The 19,853-nt window shown below is 42.4% G+C and overlaps 2 protein-coding genes across 2 annotated transcripts in view; both read right to left on the reverse strand.

The window, feature by feature from the left end:
• ift88 (intraflagellar transport 88 homolog) overlaps window positions 1-19,853 on the reverse strand; it is a 169,245-nt gene that overhangs the window by 136,378 nt on the left and 13,014 nt on the right. The window lies entirely within an intron of this gene.
• The window catches only part of cryl1 (crystallin, lambda 1), a 42,053-nt gene that overhangs the window by 8,093 nt on the left and 14,107 nt on the right, over window positions 1-19,853 (reverse strand). The window contains exons 4-7 of the mRNA XM_079562980.1: window positions 15,008-15,169; window positions 13,447-13,542; window positions 11,896-11,994; window positions 4,379-4,487 (exon numbers count right to left, since the gene is read on the reverse strand). Of these exons, the coding sequence (XP_079419106.1) occupies window positions 4,379-4,487; window positions 11,896-11,994; window positions 13,447-13,542; window positions 15,008-15,169 (466 nt within the window). The remainder of the gene's footprint in view (window positions 1-4,378; window positions 4,488-11,895; window positions 11,995-13,446; window positions 13,543-15,007; window positions 15,170-19,853) is intronic.

Consider the following 19,853-nt stretch of genomic DNA (forward strand, 5'->3'; position numbering starts at 1 on the left):
CGTAGTCCGCATAGACTTTATATTAACCAAAAAGTCACTATTTGACACACAATAACCTGGAAATATCCCTCTGTAGTTTGTCATCACAAGCCACATTAACGATCAAACAACCCCATTATCTTTAATTGCTCCATTCACATACAGTGGGAGGAAAAAGTAAGTACACCGTTTGAAATTTCTCACATTTCTGTGTAAATTGGTCATAAAATGTGGTCTGATCTTTATTAAAATCACAAGAATGATTAAACAGGGTGAACTAATATCCCCCAAACATTCACATTTGATCATGTTTTTATTGGTAATAACATGTAAACATTCACAGGAGAGCGTGGCTAAATTTCCTCAAAGATCTAATAAGACAAATGTATGCAGACATTTAGAGTCAGGTGTGAGCCAACCTGATGTCCAATCACTGAGGTGTGGCTTAAAGCTGCCCTGGGCACTGAAAAACACACACTAGTTAAGAATTGTCTCTTGTTGAGAAGCATTGTCTCATGTGCACCATGCCTCGCTCTAAAGAGCTCTCTGAAGACCTACAATCAAGAATTGATTGATCTTAATCCATGGTTAGAAATGTTGTCTATAAATGGAGACAGTTTGGCTTCACTGTTGCTTCACTTCCAAGGAGTGGCCGTCCTGTAAAGGTGACTCCAAGGGCACAGCGCAGAATACTTAATGGAGGTCAAAAGAACCCTAGAGTGTCAGCTGAAGACTTGCAGAAACCACTGGCACAGGCCGACATCTCTGTTGACACGTCTACAATACGTTAAACATTGAACAAGAGTGGGGTACATGGGAGAACGCCACTGCTGTAAAAAAAACACATTTCTGCACGATTCAAGTTTGCAAAAGAGCACTTGGATGCTCCACAGCACTACTGGCAAAATATTCTGTCAACTGATGAACCCAAAGTTGAATAGTATGGGAGGAACACACAACGTCATGTGTGGAGGAAAAATGGAACAGCATCAACATCAAACCCCTCTCCTCACTGTGAAGTCTGGAGCAGGAGAATCATGGTGTGGGGCAGTTTTGTTTCCTCAGGGCCTGGACAACGTGATATCATCAATAGAAACATTTGTAAAGATATTTTTGCAGAAAAGCTTGCGGCCATCTGTCCAACAACTGAAGATCAACAGAGGAAAGTGCTGCAACAATGACTCAAAGCACAAAAGCAAATCCACTTCAGAATGGTTTCAGAAGAATAAAATACACGTCCAGTCAAAGTCATGATCAAAACCTGATTGAGATGCTGTGAATTGACCTCAAGAAAACCATTGACACCAGACATCCCAGGAATCTGATGTTTAGTAAAGAGGAATGGTCCAAGATTCATCCTGATCGCTGTGAGCGTCTAATCTGCATCTACAGGAAACGTCTGGTTGAATTATCGCTGCCAAAGGAGGGTCAGCCAGCTATTAAATCTAACAGTGTACTTACTTATTCCACGCCATCTTGTGAATGTTTACATGTTATTAGGGGTGCAATGGATCAAAAAACTCACGGTTCCGATTGTTCCTCAGATCAGAGTCACGGATCGGATCATTTTTTCGGATGAGCAAAAATGTATTTTAAAAAGAAAAATAAACATAAGTTTTGTTTTTTTATTTATTAACACTTCAAATTAAAATATCTAAAAACAACATAAAGTGCAGAAGGCATAATATCTTCTTTTAAACAAAGTGCAACACAAAGGCATAAAACGGGGGGAAAAAAAGGCTTTATGTTGAAATAAAAAGGTTAATAATGCCAACAAACCAGCCAAATTTCTTTGAATTTACTTTAAAATGCAGTATATATTTTTGGCTACTAGTTTTACTTAACTAGGTGGCCCCTCCCCTCACTGCTCCCCGTGCCCTGACAGTCTAGAAGGAGCACACTACTCTCCTCTCCCGCACTTGACTTCTCAAGTAATGGAAAGAGCACAACAACTATTTTCTGGTGTTTTGTGAGAAAAACCTTTTGATTAAGTTAAACTACAGAGATTGCGTGTTTCCACGTAAATGCGGCGAACGTAAATAAGCTCCATCAACAAACTGTAGGGCTGTTTCAACACGAAAAATGTGAATATGCAAATATTTCACCAATTAACACGAAAAACAAAAAGCGCTGTGATGCTGACCGTCCACTCTCCGCCGTAACATGCCAATATCAGTGTAAAGCTTTAGTGAAAGATCGCAGAATGAGAAGGCGTGTCCCCAACGCCCTCACATCACAGTGTGAGCAGCGGGGCAACATCGACTCAAAGACGCTCTGACTCTGCCCAGCCGCTGATGCTCCAGCTGTTGTCCACACATGTAAATGCTCAGAAGGGAAAAGTTGTGACATAATGTTGGGGACGTGCATTTAAATGACACTGGGCGTTAAAGCTCCTCCGTTCCTCCACTCGCCTTGACCACGCGGTGTGTGGACTGAACGTGCGCACAACTTTTTTTTCTCCATACATCAATCCGCGGATCATGTGCGAACCGCCTCGAAGATTTTGATCCAAACGGATCACGGATCCACTGTTTACTATTCCTGTGACTTCAGACCATGGACCCCCTCGCAAACGAGATGGAACATCTCAAGGGGCATTCCATAAATAAACTTACTTAAACTTACTTAAACCATATTTAGTGACCAATTTCAAACGGTGTACTTACTTTTTTCCTCCCACTGTAACTTGTCTTTGCCTCTGCCCCTCGCACGCAGGAGGAAAAACTACATTTGTGAAAGAGCATGGGGCGAGCTTCAAAGCCCTAAGTAGATATTTCTATTTTATTGGGAGTTTCAGTTAGTGCGTGCTCACTTCGAGCTCCTCATGGAGCTGCCCGGGCGGAGAGGACCAGAGGAGACTGAAGAGGAGATGGTGGATATTGATGTCGTTGCTGGAGCGAAGTGAACAGGCGGAAAACGTTCTGGGGGTTAAGTCAGGGGGGGCATTAGAACTTTGACCACCTGTTCGTGTGTCTGGAACCAGGAAGCACCGCTTTTAAGGCTCAGCCACAGCCAGTCAGGATCATGCACAAAATTCAGCACTCTCATATGAACCTTTCCAAAAACATGCACAATAGGTGTATCATCCAGCCAGATGATTCTGACCATCAGCCTGGCTCCACATCTGGAGGCGGGTCCAGCTCAAATAAATGACAGACTGGTTCAGGTCAAAGAGCTTTAATGGAATGAACACCATCATTCTGTTTTATGGTTCTGGATAAAGTTTACTGCAGCATATGTACCGAAAAAGTATTGTTCACAGAGAGTGACTTTAGTACCATGAAGTATCAAGTGCCGTGAAGCTGCCCGTATTGAAATAAATGAAAGGTACAGTGGGTTGCATAAGTATCGGCCCCCCTTTAACTTTTTGACAATTTGCCACGCTATGGTCCACAAACATAAATAAGTTTAATTAAAATTTTATGTGAAAGACACAACTAAGTGACACACAATCGTGATTTGGATTTTTTTTTTTACAAATAAAAAAGTGAAAAGTGTGATGTGCATAAGTACCAGCCCCCCTTTTCCTTTTAGTGAAACCAGTTGCTTTCTGAAGCTGAATGAAGATTTCTGAATGATCACATGTTGACCAATAAGAAGTCCTGTTTGGGACGGGATTTCTTATGGTTTTCTTTTAAAAATGGCTAGTTCTAGCCACTCTGTCATAAGGCCAGATTTGTACAGTTTATGACTAATAGTTGTTCTGTGGACAGTTTCCCCCACCTGAGCTGTAGCTCTCTGCAGTTCATCCAGGGTCATCATAGGCTTCTTGGTAACAGCTGTGGTCAGTGCTGTCCACGTTCGGTCAGTAAGTTGAGGAGGACGGCCGGGTCTTGGTAGGTTTGCAGTGATGCCAGACTCTGTCCATTCCTGGATGGTGTATTTAACTGTACTTTGAGAGATGTTCAAAGCTTTGGAAATCTTTTTATAACCTAATCCAGCTTTATACTTCTCAATAACTTTATACCGGACATGTCTGGTGTGTTCTTGGACTTCACGATGCTTCTGCTCCACAATAGTCTCTAACAGACCTCTGAGACCATCACAGAGCAGCTGTATTTGAACTGACATGAGATACAGGTCGACTCTATTTAGTCATTAGGTCAATATGTGATCATTCAGAAATCATCAGGAAACTTCTGAAGGAAATTGTTTCACTAAAAGGAAAGAGGGCCTGTACTTATGCACTTTTCAGTTTTTTATTTATAAAAAAAGTTCTAAATCATGTATAAATTTAATTTCACTTCACGATTGTGTGTCACTTAGTGTGTCTTTTCACATCAAATTCCAATTAAACATATTTATGTTTGTGGACCATAACGTGGCAAATTGTCGAAAAGTTAAAGGGGGCCCATGTTTTAGCAACCCACTGTACCTCATTCTCTCTGTGTGAGGTTACCTTGTGGTGCGTTCAGGTGCATGGTTTCCATCGGACCAATGAAAGCGTAGCGCATGCCCAGTCCCTCTGACATCACCAGGTCAACGTCCTTCACTGAAATGACCCCGTCCTGCAGCACACACAGGCACACATCAGCCCCTTCATATACAAGGTTAAGGTTAAAGTTCTTTACATTACAGCACATGAGCTATGCTTTTCCACAACACCGAGGACTGACACTTTCAATCCTTTTACAATATTTAATGTCTGTGCAGTGCTGGCTGCTCTAAAAAGCTAGAGTTGCTCTGCTCATAGACTGTTAAGGGGAGCCATTTTTATCTTTATTTTTCTGGAACAGTGACACAGCAGTTTAAACCTACATTTTGTTGTGTTCATGACTTTTTTTTTTTACTTTTAACACTTCTACAAAATGTCACATGGCGTTTGGTTTATAACTTCTGGACAAAGTACTGTTTTCTTGATCAAAATCTTTAAAGTACTTAATCACAATACTTCCTGTATGGCTTGTTGCACGATGTGGCTACGCTAGTTCCTCTAACGGGGTCAGCCCTATGTCCCCCGGGTCCGATGTTCCACTGTCAGCAGAGGCAGGGGAACATCGATGTACTGTATTAAGATTGGGCACTGGCCCACTATCCTTGAGGTTACTCTCATGACTTGTAATTGGTTGATGTACCAACTCACCAACAAAAAAACGAAATAAAATTGCACCTGGGGGAACATAGAACCTGGGGAACATAGGTACACACCCTCCTCTAACCTGAAGTTGTGAGTGCCAGAACTTCCTGTCTGTATCCATTTCCTATAGAGCTAATCTCCAATCATCATATTTCTGAAAGATTACCTGGTGGACAGTGAGTTTCTGGTATATAGTACTTACAGTATGTGTTAAAAACTTGATGTAGGATGCAAATAGTTCAGTGGAGGAGGGGTCTGTGTTTCTAAAGTTTGGAGAGCTTGTCTTGAAGCTATTACAAATGTAATCAAAATAAATATAAAAAAATGTAAACAATAGACAAACGATTGGTTTTATGCAGATAAGTTTATATTTGCGGCACTACATTTACTTTATAATGCATGAAATAAATATTAGTCTTTAGAATCAAGGCAAAGTCCCCAACCTTTATAAACACTGACGCCTCCTCTACTGAAATATTTACATCCTACACCAACTCGTTAGCATGCAGTGATCATCAGGAACTTACTGTCCAACAGGGAATATTTCATTCATCAAAGAATGAGTAAACAGTGTCGGCTTTAACTAATACCACCCAATAATTACATTTGATCATTTTCATTGGTCATAACATGTAAACGTTCACAGGGCAATGAGGAATAAGTAAGTACACCCCCTGAATCTCACTTAACTGCAGCAGTTTTGTAAAGAGGAATGGTCCAAGATTCATTCATGATCGTTGTGAGCGTCTGATCTGCAACTACAGAAAAGCAATTACTGCTGCAAAAGAAGGATCAGCAGATATTTAATACAGGGGTTCACTTACTTATTCCACGCTGCTGTGAATGTCTCATCTTGATAAACCTCCCCACTACTGCTTCTACAGTTTACTATACGGGGTCAGACACAGTCATTCTAAACATAGGGCCTTCCCATACACTTTTTCATTATGAATATGCAAAGGCCTTAAGAAAGAGCAGGGTGGGTGTGGGCCTGGGGGCGGGGCCTCAGGTACCTGCAGTCCCAGCACAGTCCAGTCTTTGTTGGGGCCCCATGTGAAGGGCCCTCTGTCAGTTCATTGTGAGGCCAGGCAGGTTCTCAGGCACTCGGTTTCACCCTGGCCCTGGGTCAGCTCCACTCTGTTTCATAAGAGACTCCGCTGTCATTTAACTGGGCCAGAGCTGCCAGGTACAAGCTGGAAAATACCGAAGGCCCTTTCCAGTAATGTGTGGGAACTCTGAGATTTCAGGGGCACCTTTAGATGTAGCCGAGGCAGAAGTCAGTTATTCTTAGTTTTATTGTGTATGAAACCTGTAAAGTAGTTTGTTTACACTAAATGACACTACAATTAAACACTGTTAGAGAAGATAATGTACAGACATATCACTATACTTATTTGTTTCATGAAGATCTATAGAAACCATACAATTCAAATTGCATCTTCTATAACAAGTGATTTTGGGTGAAGCTGTGATAGATACAGACGTGTCAGACAAGGGGGTGTGGCCTAGCCAAGGGGGAAAGAAAACATTCTTTCCTATTCTCATAGGAATCACAATTTTCCCTGTTTTTAGTCATTTCTGCAGCAAATTGTCCAGTCAAAGTGAAAAAAACAGCACTCAAAGCTAGCATTAGCATATGTAGCATGAAGCTAACATTAGTATTTGTGGTTAGCATTATGGACCTTTGTGCTTGTTGGTAAAACTGGAACTGAAAAACGCACTCTGAAGCTCTACAATCCAGCACATTGCTCTGGACATTTCTCATATACTGCTTTCCATTTTTGTTTGCATACTTGCAGCTTAAGTAAGCTTTCCAGCTTACATTAAGGCTCAAAATCACACCCAATAATATCAACGCTATTATGTTTTATTTTTACTTCAGTATCTTAAATCCTATTGTTTGTTTGCAAGATGTTCATTGACAATATGTTTATATTACCAATTGTTGCTTAAATGTTCTTAATTGTGTTAAGAATAAGAGGCTGTAGGGACATCCTCTCCTCAGCAAATAATAGAGGTGTCATTAGCAAATGGTGTAAATCTCAGCTTGGTAGAAATAGAGCGAACAAAGCGACCCAAAATTAATCCTTGTGGGGCACCACAAGTGATGTGCCTCATTCCAGATGTGCATCCTCCCAGTTGTACATATGGTTTCCTATTACACAGGTATGATTTGACCGGGTTCAGTGCAACTTGGTACTTAAATATAATTTATATGCCACACTATTCCAGTGCGAAGAGGTTACAAATATGAAATATGGGCACAGCTATTCTGTGTAAAACCTTGCTGATTAAAGTTAGATACATTTCGTCTCAGTTCATGGAATATTTGCTCTCAAAATGATTGCCATCTTTATTTCTGTTTTTGAATGAGTCTCCCAAAATGCCAATCTATGACAAAATGGTTATGTAACATTAACATTACGTAAATAGTAAACACTTCTGAACACCGTGTCCTGCATAAATGGATGAACAATGACAACAACAGACCAGGAGTGACAGGCGTTCCAGTTCTACCTGTCGACCCAGCACAGGAGCGGCCAGTCCCACGCCTCTGTCGTCACGACTGTCACTCTGAGAACAGCTGTGGCTCAAAGTCATCTCCAAAACATCATTCACTAACCCGGGTGCTAAATTCTGAATAGAACTTAAACTGGCCATGTTGCACCCGATTTACCATTAGAAACGTAGTATTAGTGCCACAAACCTGACACCGTATGTAAATGAGAGAACAACCACCCATAAAGGTTATGATGGATAAATGATAGCTGCCAGTGTTATTGTGACTTTTCATGAATCACATCTCCAGCAAATAGACTTTCTGACCCCAGGGCTGATGATAAAGGCCTGGACAGATCCACTGAAGTCAGAAAGTCTCCGCTCTCCTGGTCTGTGGCTTTTCTCCACTTTAGAAAGGCTTGAGTGGACCCTCCATACTGTGCGTGTTCCGCTTTAGAGCAGCTGAGTGGGTCACATGAGCCTCTCCAACACGCCTCAATCGTATCCTGGACCATGACCTGGACCAAAGCCTCACAGCAAATCCAACCGTCTCCACTCAAACCGCCACTCTCCTGGTTCCACATGCGCACACACAAAGCTCCATCCAAGGAACGTAGAAGAGGTTTATGGAAGGCTGAAATCAAAATCACAACTGGAGTGACGCACTGCTCACAAGGACAACTCCAAGTCAACAGTCAGTAAACCAGTTTTAGTGAGAGACGCTGCAAGTGAAGAAGAAGAAAACAAATGTAGAAATATCGAACTGTCATATTTGAAAGTTTCCCTATAGATCACTGGTGCAGAAATGCGACTTTTCTTCCATTTGTGGTTAACAACATTTGAGGAATGGTAAGAGCCAGGTCAAAGAAGTATGCGTTTTTGAAAAAAAAAAACTTATATTTGTGCGTATTTGAGATTTTAGTGACCCAGCGGCTGTATTGTGGTCAGCAGAGCGCCTTTTCCATCACAGTGGCTCCAGGGTAGGGCTGGGTACCATTTGTTATTTTTCAACACCACTACTTTAACGATACCTGCTTTTCGGCACCAGTGCCTGAACGGTACTTTTTACCATGTTATTTTAATTCAATAATAATAACATGGGTATAAAAAATCGTTCAGGATGTCATGAAACCGCACAGGAAGAACACAGGCTGCAGCAGCGTCACCTGTAACGTCATTTTTTGAGCAGAATTCCCACTTAAGCAGCGATAAAAAAGAGAAAGGACGTTATTAGCTCCTAAGCTGCAGAGACAGATCCACATCAGGACACGGTTTTCAGCAAAACTTTTCTGAACACGCTGTCCTGAACACTTCACACGTCAAAGATCTTTAGAAGAGCGCTCACTCTGACACTAATACTGCACCAAAACTGTACCAAAAATGTCTAATACAGAGTGAGCGCTCATTTTTCCACAAACAATCTTTGATAATCCCGTGCAGCAGAGTAAACAACAGTCACGTAAGCTCCGCCTCCTCTGTGGGTCTGTCGCCAAAGGTAAAGAAAACTTTGCTCCGTTATGCTTTTCAATATGCCTAAAAACTCAAGTTCCTCATTGAGTCATGGTTTAGTCCTGGTTTACAACTGGTTTAGTCTATGTCCTGGTTTAGTCCTGGCTCAGACAGGACTAAAGATGGCAGCTCTGCCATCTCTAATAATTGCACACACGTTCATGTTTTTTTTTTAGACTTGCTGTGGGTCATATGGAGATAAAAAAGATAAAACATTTTATTTTTTTTACATACCGCCCCCTACTGGAGCCTTTTGGTTGGTACCAAGTAGGTAACATTTAACAGTACCCAGGCCCACTCCAGGGTCAGTTGTTTTGGAGAGTTTCAAGTAGGTTTTCTCTGCGATCCGTCAGTTGGTCTGTGTTCATGTAGCTGCTTGAAATGTTCTCTTTGGATGATGTCTTGTTGAAGTTTTGTTCCTTCTGCATCGTTGTGAAATGTACTTTTTTATTGCACTGAATTTGGGGGTAGGCCCTCACAAGCTTCTTGCTTCGGCTCACTCCTTTTGATCAGAATGTATACTGCTCAAGTAAATAAAAATAAATAAATCCTCCCACCAGAAAACCTGCAAAACAACTGATCCTGGGGCGTTACAGGGACCACCTTGATTGAAAGTACAGGTGCCATGCTGACCACAGCTGGGGTCACAAAAAGTTCACTTACGCACAAATATCAACTTTTTCCTCATAAAAAGTTGGGTAAAGCACCTTTGAGTAAAGACTGGACAGTTTGGTTTCTACAGTTGCTTTAGTACAAATGTCAACACTGCAATGCACGGAAAATGCATGTTGGGAACGTGGTTTTAAAGCGACTATTTCCCATTTAAGGCTTTGAAGCAGCCTATGGATGTGGGAGAGAAAACCATAACGCTCAGGAAATCTACAGAACCCACCTCTGCTGATAAAACCCAACATCATATACAGATTTGTAAAGTGAGTTTTAGCTCTTTTAGTAAAAAAGTAGAAGCAGCTCATTTTCTTTATGGTGGACGCTGTGGTCAGGAGGCAGCCTCGTGGACAGTTGGTCAGCTGATGGACGGATTATACGCTGCAGTGGGACATTTCAGATACTGTGACAGGGACAGACACATTGTCCCATGATGGAACATTCTCAAGAGAAGGACTTTGGGTTCAGAGAAGTTTTTTTGTTTTGTTTCCAGTAGGATAATGATAAATCATGGGTATGTTGTGTGTATGTGTATATGTTGTTTTCGCAGGTTCCTTGTACTATGTACTATGTACTGTAATATGTAACGTGTACTATTGTGATGTGAACATTTTTTATTGTAATGATTGGGGTGGGCGCTCATAAGCTTTTGCTTCAGCCCACTCGACCCCAGAACGATTATTGCTCAGACAAATAAACTAACCTACACTAAAGTAGAAGTGACGAGTGCAGAGCCACTAAGGCCCTCCTCCTCTCACTCCCCTTCACAACAAACCTCTGGCACCAGGCTGTCCGGGCGGCGGCAGAGGAGTGAAGATCCGGTTAATGTTTCTTTTGTCAGTGCTCTGCAACGGACGGATCGGAAGGTAAGAAAAGCACTTCCTGATGTGAGCGGTCACAGCTGCAGGTTACTCAAACAAGAGCAAATGGCTCAAAACTCCTGGTTTGGTCGAGATCAGGGAGCAACATTCAAACACGGTAAGAAGCTCTGAACAGTGTATTTCTCATAATACCCCACTGTGAAAAAACATCCTGCTCTAGTGGGACCGAGGGGAGAGAAGCAGTACAAGAAATGAGTTGTCGAGAAAGCATTTTGAGCACTGAATGAGGGACAGGTCTCCTGCTGGTCCCAGAGTCAGGACTAAACACGGTGAGGCTGTTTTACGCAGCTTCATGAAGACGTGAGACAGTGACCGTGTTCAAATCCAGGCTGAAAAGGGTTCTGTTTAGCTGAATATGACACCGAAGGGATTTTCTTAATCAGGAAGGGGCGATGGGCGGCGCCACCTTGTGTTCATGGCCAGACTGCAGGTCTAACTTAGGCAGACATTGGCTTGGAGTTGTGTTTTTGTAACACGTATCATGTCAGACACACCACTGAGTAAATACTTTACTTTACAGTTCCTCAAACCATCAAGGCAAAAAAATAAGCAAAAATATGGCTGCAAACTTCGGGTGCGGGTGGGTCGGGTCACAAAGCGCACTTTTTTTTTGTCCTTATATTGTTGGCTTACTACATACAGTGCATTCTTATCCATAAAAGCTACACAAAGTCGACTGCGTTTAGTTAAATGTTTCGTTTCATGGGGTAAACGTGTCATAGCATGTTAACGTGTCATAGCATGTTATGTTTAGATGTCACCTGGCCTTCTCGCTTCTGTATGACTTTGATCACCGCTACAAATGCGGCACAATAGCCGTGTCCAAGCACATAATGACACGCACATGTGATGAAAGTAATGCATCAACAAGAAGAAACCTAAAACTAAAATCAAAGATACAGCCTCTGTCTTACTAACCTGAGGAGAGCGACTCCACTTCAGTCCAAACTCCATTTACTTTGACAGAAAGAGTCGTCCATGACGTGGTGGAAGTAAAGCCTCATGATAGTTTCTGCTCCTTGTTTCCTGATAAGTCCATAAGTGATTTCAAGCAATTTCAGCAAAACAAAACATCAAGTGCTAATTCTCCTGTAAACTCGCCGTCACGTGACGCGCTCCCGTTTGAGTGATATCCACATGCAGCGTGACTCATGCAGCAATTTTAATGTGTGAGGCTTTTTTCTGGGTCGGGTGGGTCGGGTTGGTGCGGGTCAGAAAAAAAGCCGACCCGCGCATCTATGGTATATACTGTATACTAGTCCCAGTCAAGAGGAAGAGTCTGACCTGCACCAGCCTCCAGGACTCGGCGATCACTGCCATCTGGATCCTGTTCAGAGCAAAGCCGTCCAGCTCTCTGTGGAGACGCACCGGGACCTGCCCCACCTGCAACAAGAGGAACACTTCACAGTCAGAGACATCAGATTGTCTGAGCCTACCCCCATTCTTACGAGCCACTTCCTATTGATACAGGATCCTGTAATAAAATACTACAAGACCCTGATATCAACAATAACAACGATTTATACTTTTAATGTTTTGTAAAAAAAAACCAAAAAAAAACAATTTGACAAACATAAACAAAGGCCTGAGGCCTACGACGTGTGGCCTAAGGTAATCAGAACCAGATGTGTCACTTAAAGAACAGGTCATGTGACAGGTCATGACAGTCTGGTATAATTATGAATAATTATAAATAATTATTGTGACGAAGACGCGCTAATGTCCATTCTCATAAAGGGCTTTTACATTTTCGAACAAAGGGCCTCAGACCTTTTTATGACGTTCATCAAATCCTGTTCTACAGTATTGTGCCCTCTTCATTATTCAGTGTGTGTTTTAGTTTCACACACTCATTTGTATCTCCACAGCGCTGCACATTTAGTTGACAACAGTCAGGAACATCTGGATCAACATGTTTGATGCTAATGCCAATGGTTATGGGAAAATTCACTGACATGGCTCCCAGCTCTCACGCATTGGTCATGTGACACTATCACGCGCCGGGCATTTGTCAGGAGGAAAACCGGCCCTGAGGTCTGTTTATTTAGAACATCACACAACCTTAGCAATGACCTTAGCTGAGCCAATATCTGCAGACACTTTCTTTGAATGTTTTGAATGAGTTTTAATGTGAGACCACTTCCAATGTCGTGTCCTTCTTCATCTTGCAGCTGCACAGACACTTTGACCAGGCCGTAAGGGTCATCTGTGCTGTCCCCTCTCGTTTGAGAGGATGTTAAGCCCATAACTGATCCATAGATGTTTTATTATGGGGAATGAAATGAAAGGTCCATACAGAGTTAGCGGTGAGACGTCAGTAACTTTAGCCGTTCTGTTTTTCGTGCAATAAAATGGTCTAAAACTGCATGTGGCGATTGTAATGTGGAAGCAATAACGCCCCCTCCTGTTCACTCTGCTGGCCCATGACTGCATTCTAATGCAGTAGACTGTTCAGCCCAAGTATCGCATGATGATTAGGCAAATAGGCACCAATATCAACTCTTTTTACAGAACAATTTGCATAGTGTACCTTTAAATAGTCTCTGCTCCAGTGATAAAGGAACCAAAAAAAACATCTGCCATTTATTACCATATTCCTGCTGTCTTATGTCATCAAATTAATGTAGACTCAGCTGTGTGCTCTAAAGAAGAAATAAAAATCAACTGCTCATAAGACAGAAAGCAGGTTAACCCATTTATCTTTTACTTATGTTAGCTCTCGGCTAAAAACACTGTACTTTCAAACTGCGAGGAAATTGGAGTGAACACAGGTGGGAACAAATATCGCTGTTGTGTCCTTCATATACTCCTCTGTCTCCCCCCTCCCCCTGGTACCTGGGTCATGAGGGCGTGGGCCGTGTCCATCACAGAGGAGCAGGTCTCAGGGTGAGGCACCAGCTCCACCAGCTTCACCAGGTAGGGCGGGTTCACCTGGGACACACAACAGTTGTTCATATTACTCTCTCTATGATCTCCTCTGAACGGGACGCGGCTTGAAAGTGTCGCGCAGTAGGGGGCGCTCTGCTGTTTGAGGAAGTAAACAGGAAACAGCGCCGCAGATCTGGCAAAGTTAAAGTTCTGGGAAGTTAACGGGAATATTAACCAATAGATCATTTACCTAATCATTTTAAGAAGGAAGATTTTTTTTTTAACATGGACTTTTGTGGAGCAGAGGCAGCGATGTCTTTTACAAGAAGTGAAGTCCAGCTGTGGAGAGGCAGGTGAGCGGCTTCATGCTATACTGGCCAGCCTGGGCTGGTGGGATGTTGCCTCGGTAGGTGGGTATGACGCACTAGGCGGCTACTGTTTACCTGTTGCTTCATGTTCAACAAAATATTCCATAGCTCCGGTCTGTCCAGCTGTTAATCCCTCGGGTGGATCAATCATCCGTTGGGTTGGTATTGCAGCCAGAAGCACACGGAACATTTTTAGGTAGAATGACAAATGGATTAAATTAATTTCCACAAAATTCTGAAGGAAAAGGAAGGTTATAACGGGGGATGATTGTAAACACAGCTCAAAATCCAAGATGGATTCTATCTAGAGGTGCAGTCTGAAGGTTTTGTCATGGCCTACAATCTCCTGACCTAAACATCATAGAAGATCTGTGGATAAACCTCCAGTGCAGTGTGTGACAGACACACAGAAATCTCTCTGCTCTGGAAGAGTTTTGTAACGAAGAAAGGGCTAAAATCCCTCAAACTAGAAATGAAAGAGTCTCGACTGATGCCATACTTGGGGTCTACGAGACCTCTGCAGGAGCTAGAGGCTTTTACCGCAGCACAGTGACGCAGCAGTTAGCACTCGTGCATCATCTCTAGAAGGTCCCGGGTTCGATTCCCACCTGGACGGGGCCTTTCTGTATAGAGTTCACATGTTCTCCCCGTGTCTGCGTAGGTTTCCTCCAGCTACTCCGGTTCCCCCTACCACTAAAAACATGTACAATAGGCCAGGATGAAAGCATGTGTATTTGAAAGTGCGATTATGGGACAACAGATGGAAATTGGCCCAAGGCTACAATCCAGCGTGGCGTGTTTACATGCATGAGTCGCATGTATGTTCATTAACATGCACTGTCCTGACCAAATAAATATATGAATTATTTAGAAATTGTAAAGGATAGAATTGAACCCAGATTTTTGGGGAATGTTATATGAATGACTCAGCCGCAACCTCATTCCTTTTGGAGATCATTTCCTCTTCCCCGTGCTTCATCATTCACATTAACAGAAGTTTTGATCCAGGGAGAACTAAACTTTCACACCCCATGGAATTGAACCTGAGACTCTGCCGAGAGGAAAACCACTCACACTGACAAAGACCTGGGTAGTGTTTTCTAACCGTGCTTATAAGCTGCTGAATTATAGTCAGAAACGCGTAGACAGGAGCCACACACCGGATGGGCGACCAGGCAGCGGCTCTTGTGCTGCACTTTGGAGAAGACGTTGCTGGGCACCAGACAGGAAGTGGAGCTGCTCAGGATGACGTCACTCCCCACCAGGCGCTCCACGTCCAGGAAGACACCCTGCTTCACCGCCAGGTCCTCGAACACACACTCCTGGACAGATCAAAGTGTTGCGTTAATGTTCAAGCCATGAGGAAAAGGGACTGCAAGGAAGGTTAGAGATTATAGCCGATAATCGTTATGGTGAAGGACTGCAGTTAGATAGAAAACATGTGGACTTTACTTTAGCCTTAGTATGTCCGGTCTTTTTACACCTAATCGTCTCAATCGTCTTTAACACCAGTCCATGGAGCAGTCAAACAGCACGAGACAGCATGTTCATTTCATGATTAAGTGGTCAGTCTATTACATAAGTGGTCAATCTATTTCACATTATTCCTTACAACAGGCCTATAATGAGTATGCATACATGTTATGTGTCTGCACTGTCTCAATGCGTATTGCAGATTAAGAAAAAAACGTAATTTTCTGTCGTAGGGCTGGTTTTTGTGCGGTTTTGTGGGTTTTTCGGTCTCTGTATTCCATGACTTTGACTTTCTGTAGTTCTGTTCAAACCAAACCTAGGGACGTCACACCAGCCCCAGCCAAGGGCCACTTTTCCACAACAGTTTTCTAAGAAGTGAAGTTACGTGTCAAATAATAAAGGTTTCTGTATATAGCTTTCATACCCCCCCAAACTGGACAGACAGGCACCAGGATGTAAATATTATAAAGATCATCAGCAGCAAAAAAAATATGGACCTGAATGAGCAAAACCAATGTGATTTTTGGATTTAGCATTAAAAGTGACTAAAATCTTCACAAAAGAACAATCAAAAATACAATAAAAATTACACAAAACAACCCTTTACCTACTGAAGTTAAAACGCTTAAAGAAACAAGCGGCTTTTTAGTTTGCTCTTAAAAGAATCAACAGAGTCAAAGTAAAAAGAGCTTTGCTTGATTTCTTTGCCAAAGATAACACCAAGATTTCAAAGTTTTATTCAGCGGACGAGCTCAGGTCAGTTTGATCTGAATTTTGCTGCAGGGAGTTTGCACCTAACCAATGTTTTATTTGTGTTGGACATTTAAAAAAAAAGGGGGGAAAAAAGTGTCGCATTTCTGGATCTCAGGGCCTTGAAAAGAGCAGTACAGCTGGATATCGTCAGCAAATAAATAGGAAACATCTTAAAAGTCCTGGATTATCTTTCCTAAGGGAAGTACACAGATTACAAACAATATCGGGCCCAAGACAGAGCCCTGGGGTACTCCACACAACAAATCAGTAGAATCAGAACGGATCTGCGTGTGCCGAGACACTGAAGTTTCTCCATAAACAGGAAGAGAACCACTTAATTCAGACCGAGTATTCAGGATTGTATCCGGCTCCTCCCACCTGGTCAACTATAATAGAGAATTTATAGCACTAAGTTGCCAATGTATCCTGGGTCTGTCTTTGCACTGACGTGGACCAGGGAGCACTGGGGGTTAAAGTCAGAACTAGAGGGAATGAGTGGAGCTTTTCAAGGTTTTCAGTCGTGAACGCAGCTGTTTGACAGTGCAGAAGAAAACCAACCAGCTTTAAACAGTCAGCGACAGTTTGACATAAATCCACATTACGAGGTTTCTTTCCATCGAAAATATTCACAGCTTTTAGTTGTTTCACGGTTCAAATAAAAACTCCAGAAATAGGAGCTCTTCGGACTGGCCGTTGTTTGTTTACAAATAACGCATTACATGCCGCTATATCCTGGTTACTGTGGGAAAACCCCATCTGGAGAATCCATGCTTCTCATTACCGGGAAACTGCGTTTATATGATCTCAGACAAAAGCAGAATTTTGAAATAGGCCTGATTTCTTGGATCTGTTGGGCCTAGATCACCGATGCACAACTGAATGCTTGTATTTTAAGTGCATTAAGACAGTTTCATTTTTGTGTGGAAAATGACTTATTCTCACGTCTGAGCTGAAGTCTGCGGCTGCAGGGGCGGAGCAAAGAAACTCAGGGTCTGGGGGAGGGGGGCACTGTTACATCTAAACTCAATTGACTTAAATTATACAAATATTTTTGGTGTAGTTTCCAGAGTGTGGTTTTATTTGAATGAGCTACACCTCGTCCTTTTTTTTTTTGGTGTGCGTGTGGGTTAAAGTTTTACTGGGAAAAAATAACCATCCAATTTGAGATAAGTGAGACACAATATATTTCATGAATGTGAGTATATTAGGACTGAGAGCTTTGGAGGCTTTCATCTAGTACGGCAATGTCATTTTCTGCTTCTGTATTTAAATGTATCATGACGTCTGTTAAGCGTAGCCCGGTCCTGGTTGGTTTGTGTTATTACTATTTTACTGTTAACATTGTTAAACTTGCAACTTAATAATCGTTTTAAAACAAAACTAAAATGGAAAGGCACAGTGCTCATCTGTCCTCTATACTAGATATTGCTAATGGAACAAACTATGTTTTCTCAGTTCAGATTTTTAAATTTCCTTTCAAGTAAAAACACTATTATTCTGAGTGTGGACTTATCTGAATTCAACTGGTACATTGCTCGTTTTATTGGCAATTGCATTTTTAGACTAATCCAAACCTGCTCAAAATCAAACAAGGTCAGTTTCTCATTTAAAGGCCTTATACCCGATTATTATTATTTCTTTATTACAAACAATGAAAATGGAAGCCATTATATTAAAATGCTAGTTGTGTCCTAACTTTCCGAACATATTTGTAGCCTCCAAATGTTCCACTGAAAGGTGAACTCCAGCTACATACAGGCCGCTCTGTGGATGGCAGGTTTGCAGAACGTGATCTGATGGAGCTGTGTGGGATTCCTGAGCTCAAGGCAAGTTTATTTGTAGAGCACAATTCATGCACAAGGCAATTCAAAGTGCTTCACAAGAAAACAGATCAAATCAATAGAACACTGCACGGAACCCGTCTGACACGTCAGGCCGGTGAATCAGCGCGGAGGTATGCAGACAACAGATCGATACGAGGTGAGGCCAGAGAGGATGGACGGGAGGACCGGTGTGGAGGGACGTGACAGTGCTCTATTGTCCGCTGGAACAGGAAGGGAACAGCTTTGGCTTAAGTCCACACTCCTATCGCCATTTGAGGACAGCCAGCCGGAGACAGGGGACACAGAGGAAACCAAATACTGATGACATGAACAAAACTCTAATGGTCTGGCGGCCATGTTGTCCATTCTACTCCAAAACTCATGCAGCCTAAAGCTGAGCACACACTACGCCATATTCTCAGTCTTAAGAGATTTAGCCAAGAATGGGGGTTCCACACACCTGGATTTAGCACGATTACAGAACGATTGGGGTTCACACAACACGACTGAGAATCGCAACAGCAGCTGAATTGTCCGAACACAGTGAGTTAACTCTGTATTTCGCTCTGTCATTGGCCGATGAATTCTGTGTGTTCACTTTTGGGACAGCTTCTCTTGTTTTGTCACGTCCTTCTTACACGATTCGAACGCGATACAAGGGTACGTCTTCAACTCGCAACGCAACCGGAAATTAGAGCAAAATCGGGCAAAGTCGTGTAGTGTGAGCTCAGCTTAAAGGGGCTTCATGCAAGTTGGTCATTTTTATACTCACTAGTGCCACCTCAGGTCATGCGTGTAACTGCAGCTTCTATATTAAGCTCGTGCATGACGGCACTTCCGACCCGAATTAACACCTTTTTGAGTGACAGTGCAGGATTTTAGAGGCAGTTGGAACATGGCTGGAACATGTAGGGGGAGGATAATACTTAGTTTTAATATTTTTAAACTCCGTGTAGTCCCTTTAACTCATTTTTATGATTGTTTCTGGCGTTTCGCATGTGACTTTTAGATGTGCTATCTAATATCCACGCTACTGTAAAAAAAAAAAAAAACATGAAAAAAAAAAAGGATTCACATCGATGGATATTAAGCTCACACAGCAAAGGTCATCATAGGAAAATGAAATTCATTTGAGTTGGGAACTTTGTCAAGGTGCACTGTTGCTAATCCACAACTGGAGTTACAAAGTATTCAGGCCTTAAAGGGGGGGTGTTATGCAAAATCGACTTTCTCAAGCTCTACATCATGTTATTATGTCATTCCCTCATTAAAAACATGCCTGAAGTGTTGCCTTCGCACATTCACATATTTTTGAGTAATCTGTAAAAACTCTGGTTTGCCTGAGTCCTCCTAGGAACACCCCCACCTCCTGGAGACGCCTCCGAGCTTTCGTCACCAGCCGAGTAACCAACCACTGCTCCACAGCAGAACCCCCTCCCCACTGATGCCACAGACAGCGTGTGGAGGGGGCGTGTCTGAAAGGGTCAGAGGTTCTTAAAGAGACAGAGGCCTATTTCAAGACATTCGCTACAGCCATTTTGAGAGAGCAATTTTATACAAGGCAGTTATTCTAATTTACTGCATTTCCAGACCAACAGAAGGTTTGGTCGTCATTGTAGTGTGATATAGACTGGTGCTATGTGATTGAAAAAAGCATAATACCCCCTCTTTAATGCTGAAACATTGCCCCCAACAGTAAAACGGAACTGACTCATTTCGAGACTACGAGCTTTCAAATCTGTTAAACCTCTTATCCCCCGCCTTAATCCAGCGCCTTATCTCCAGTTCAGCTTTACCCAAATCTAAAAAAGTCTTCTCATCAGGAACTTACAGTGTATAGGCCAGTGTAACGCCTAATTTGAAAGCTAAGACCAACAAAACTGATTGTGAATTTCGGGTTGCGTTGTTGCCGCGTTGTCACATTTTTGTTGTGTTTTTGTTGTACTTTTTGTAGTTA

This window comes from Gobius niger (genome assembly GCF_951799975.1).
Source record: "Gobius niger genome assembly, chromosome: 9".
Lineage (NCBI taxonomy): Eukaryota > Metazoa > Chordata > Actinopteri > Gobiiformes > Gobiidae > Gobius > Gobius niger.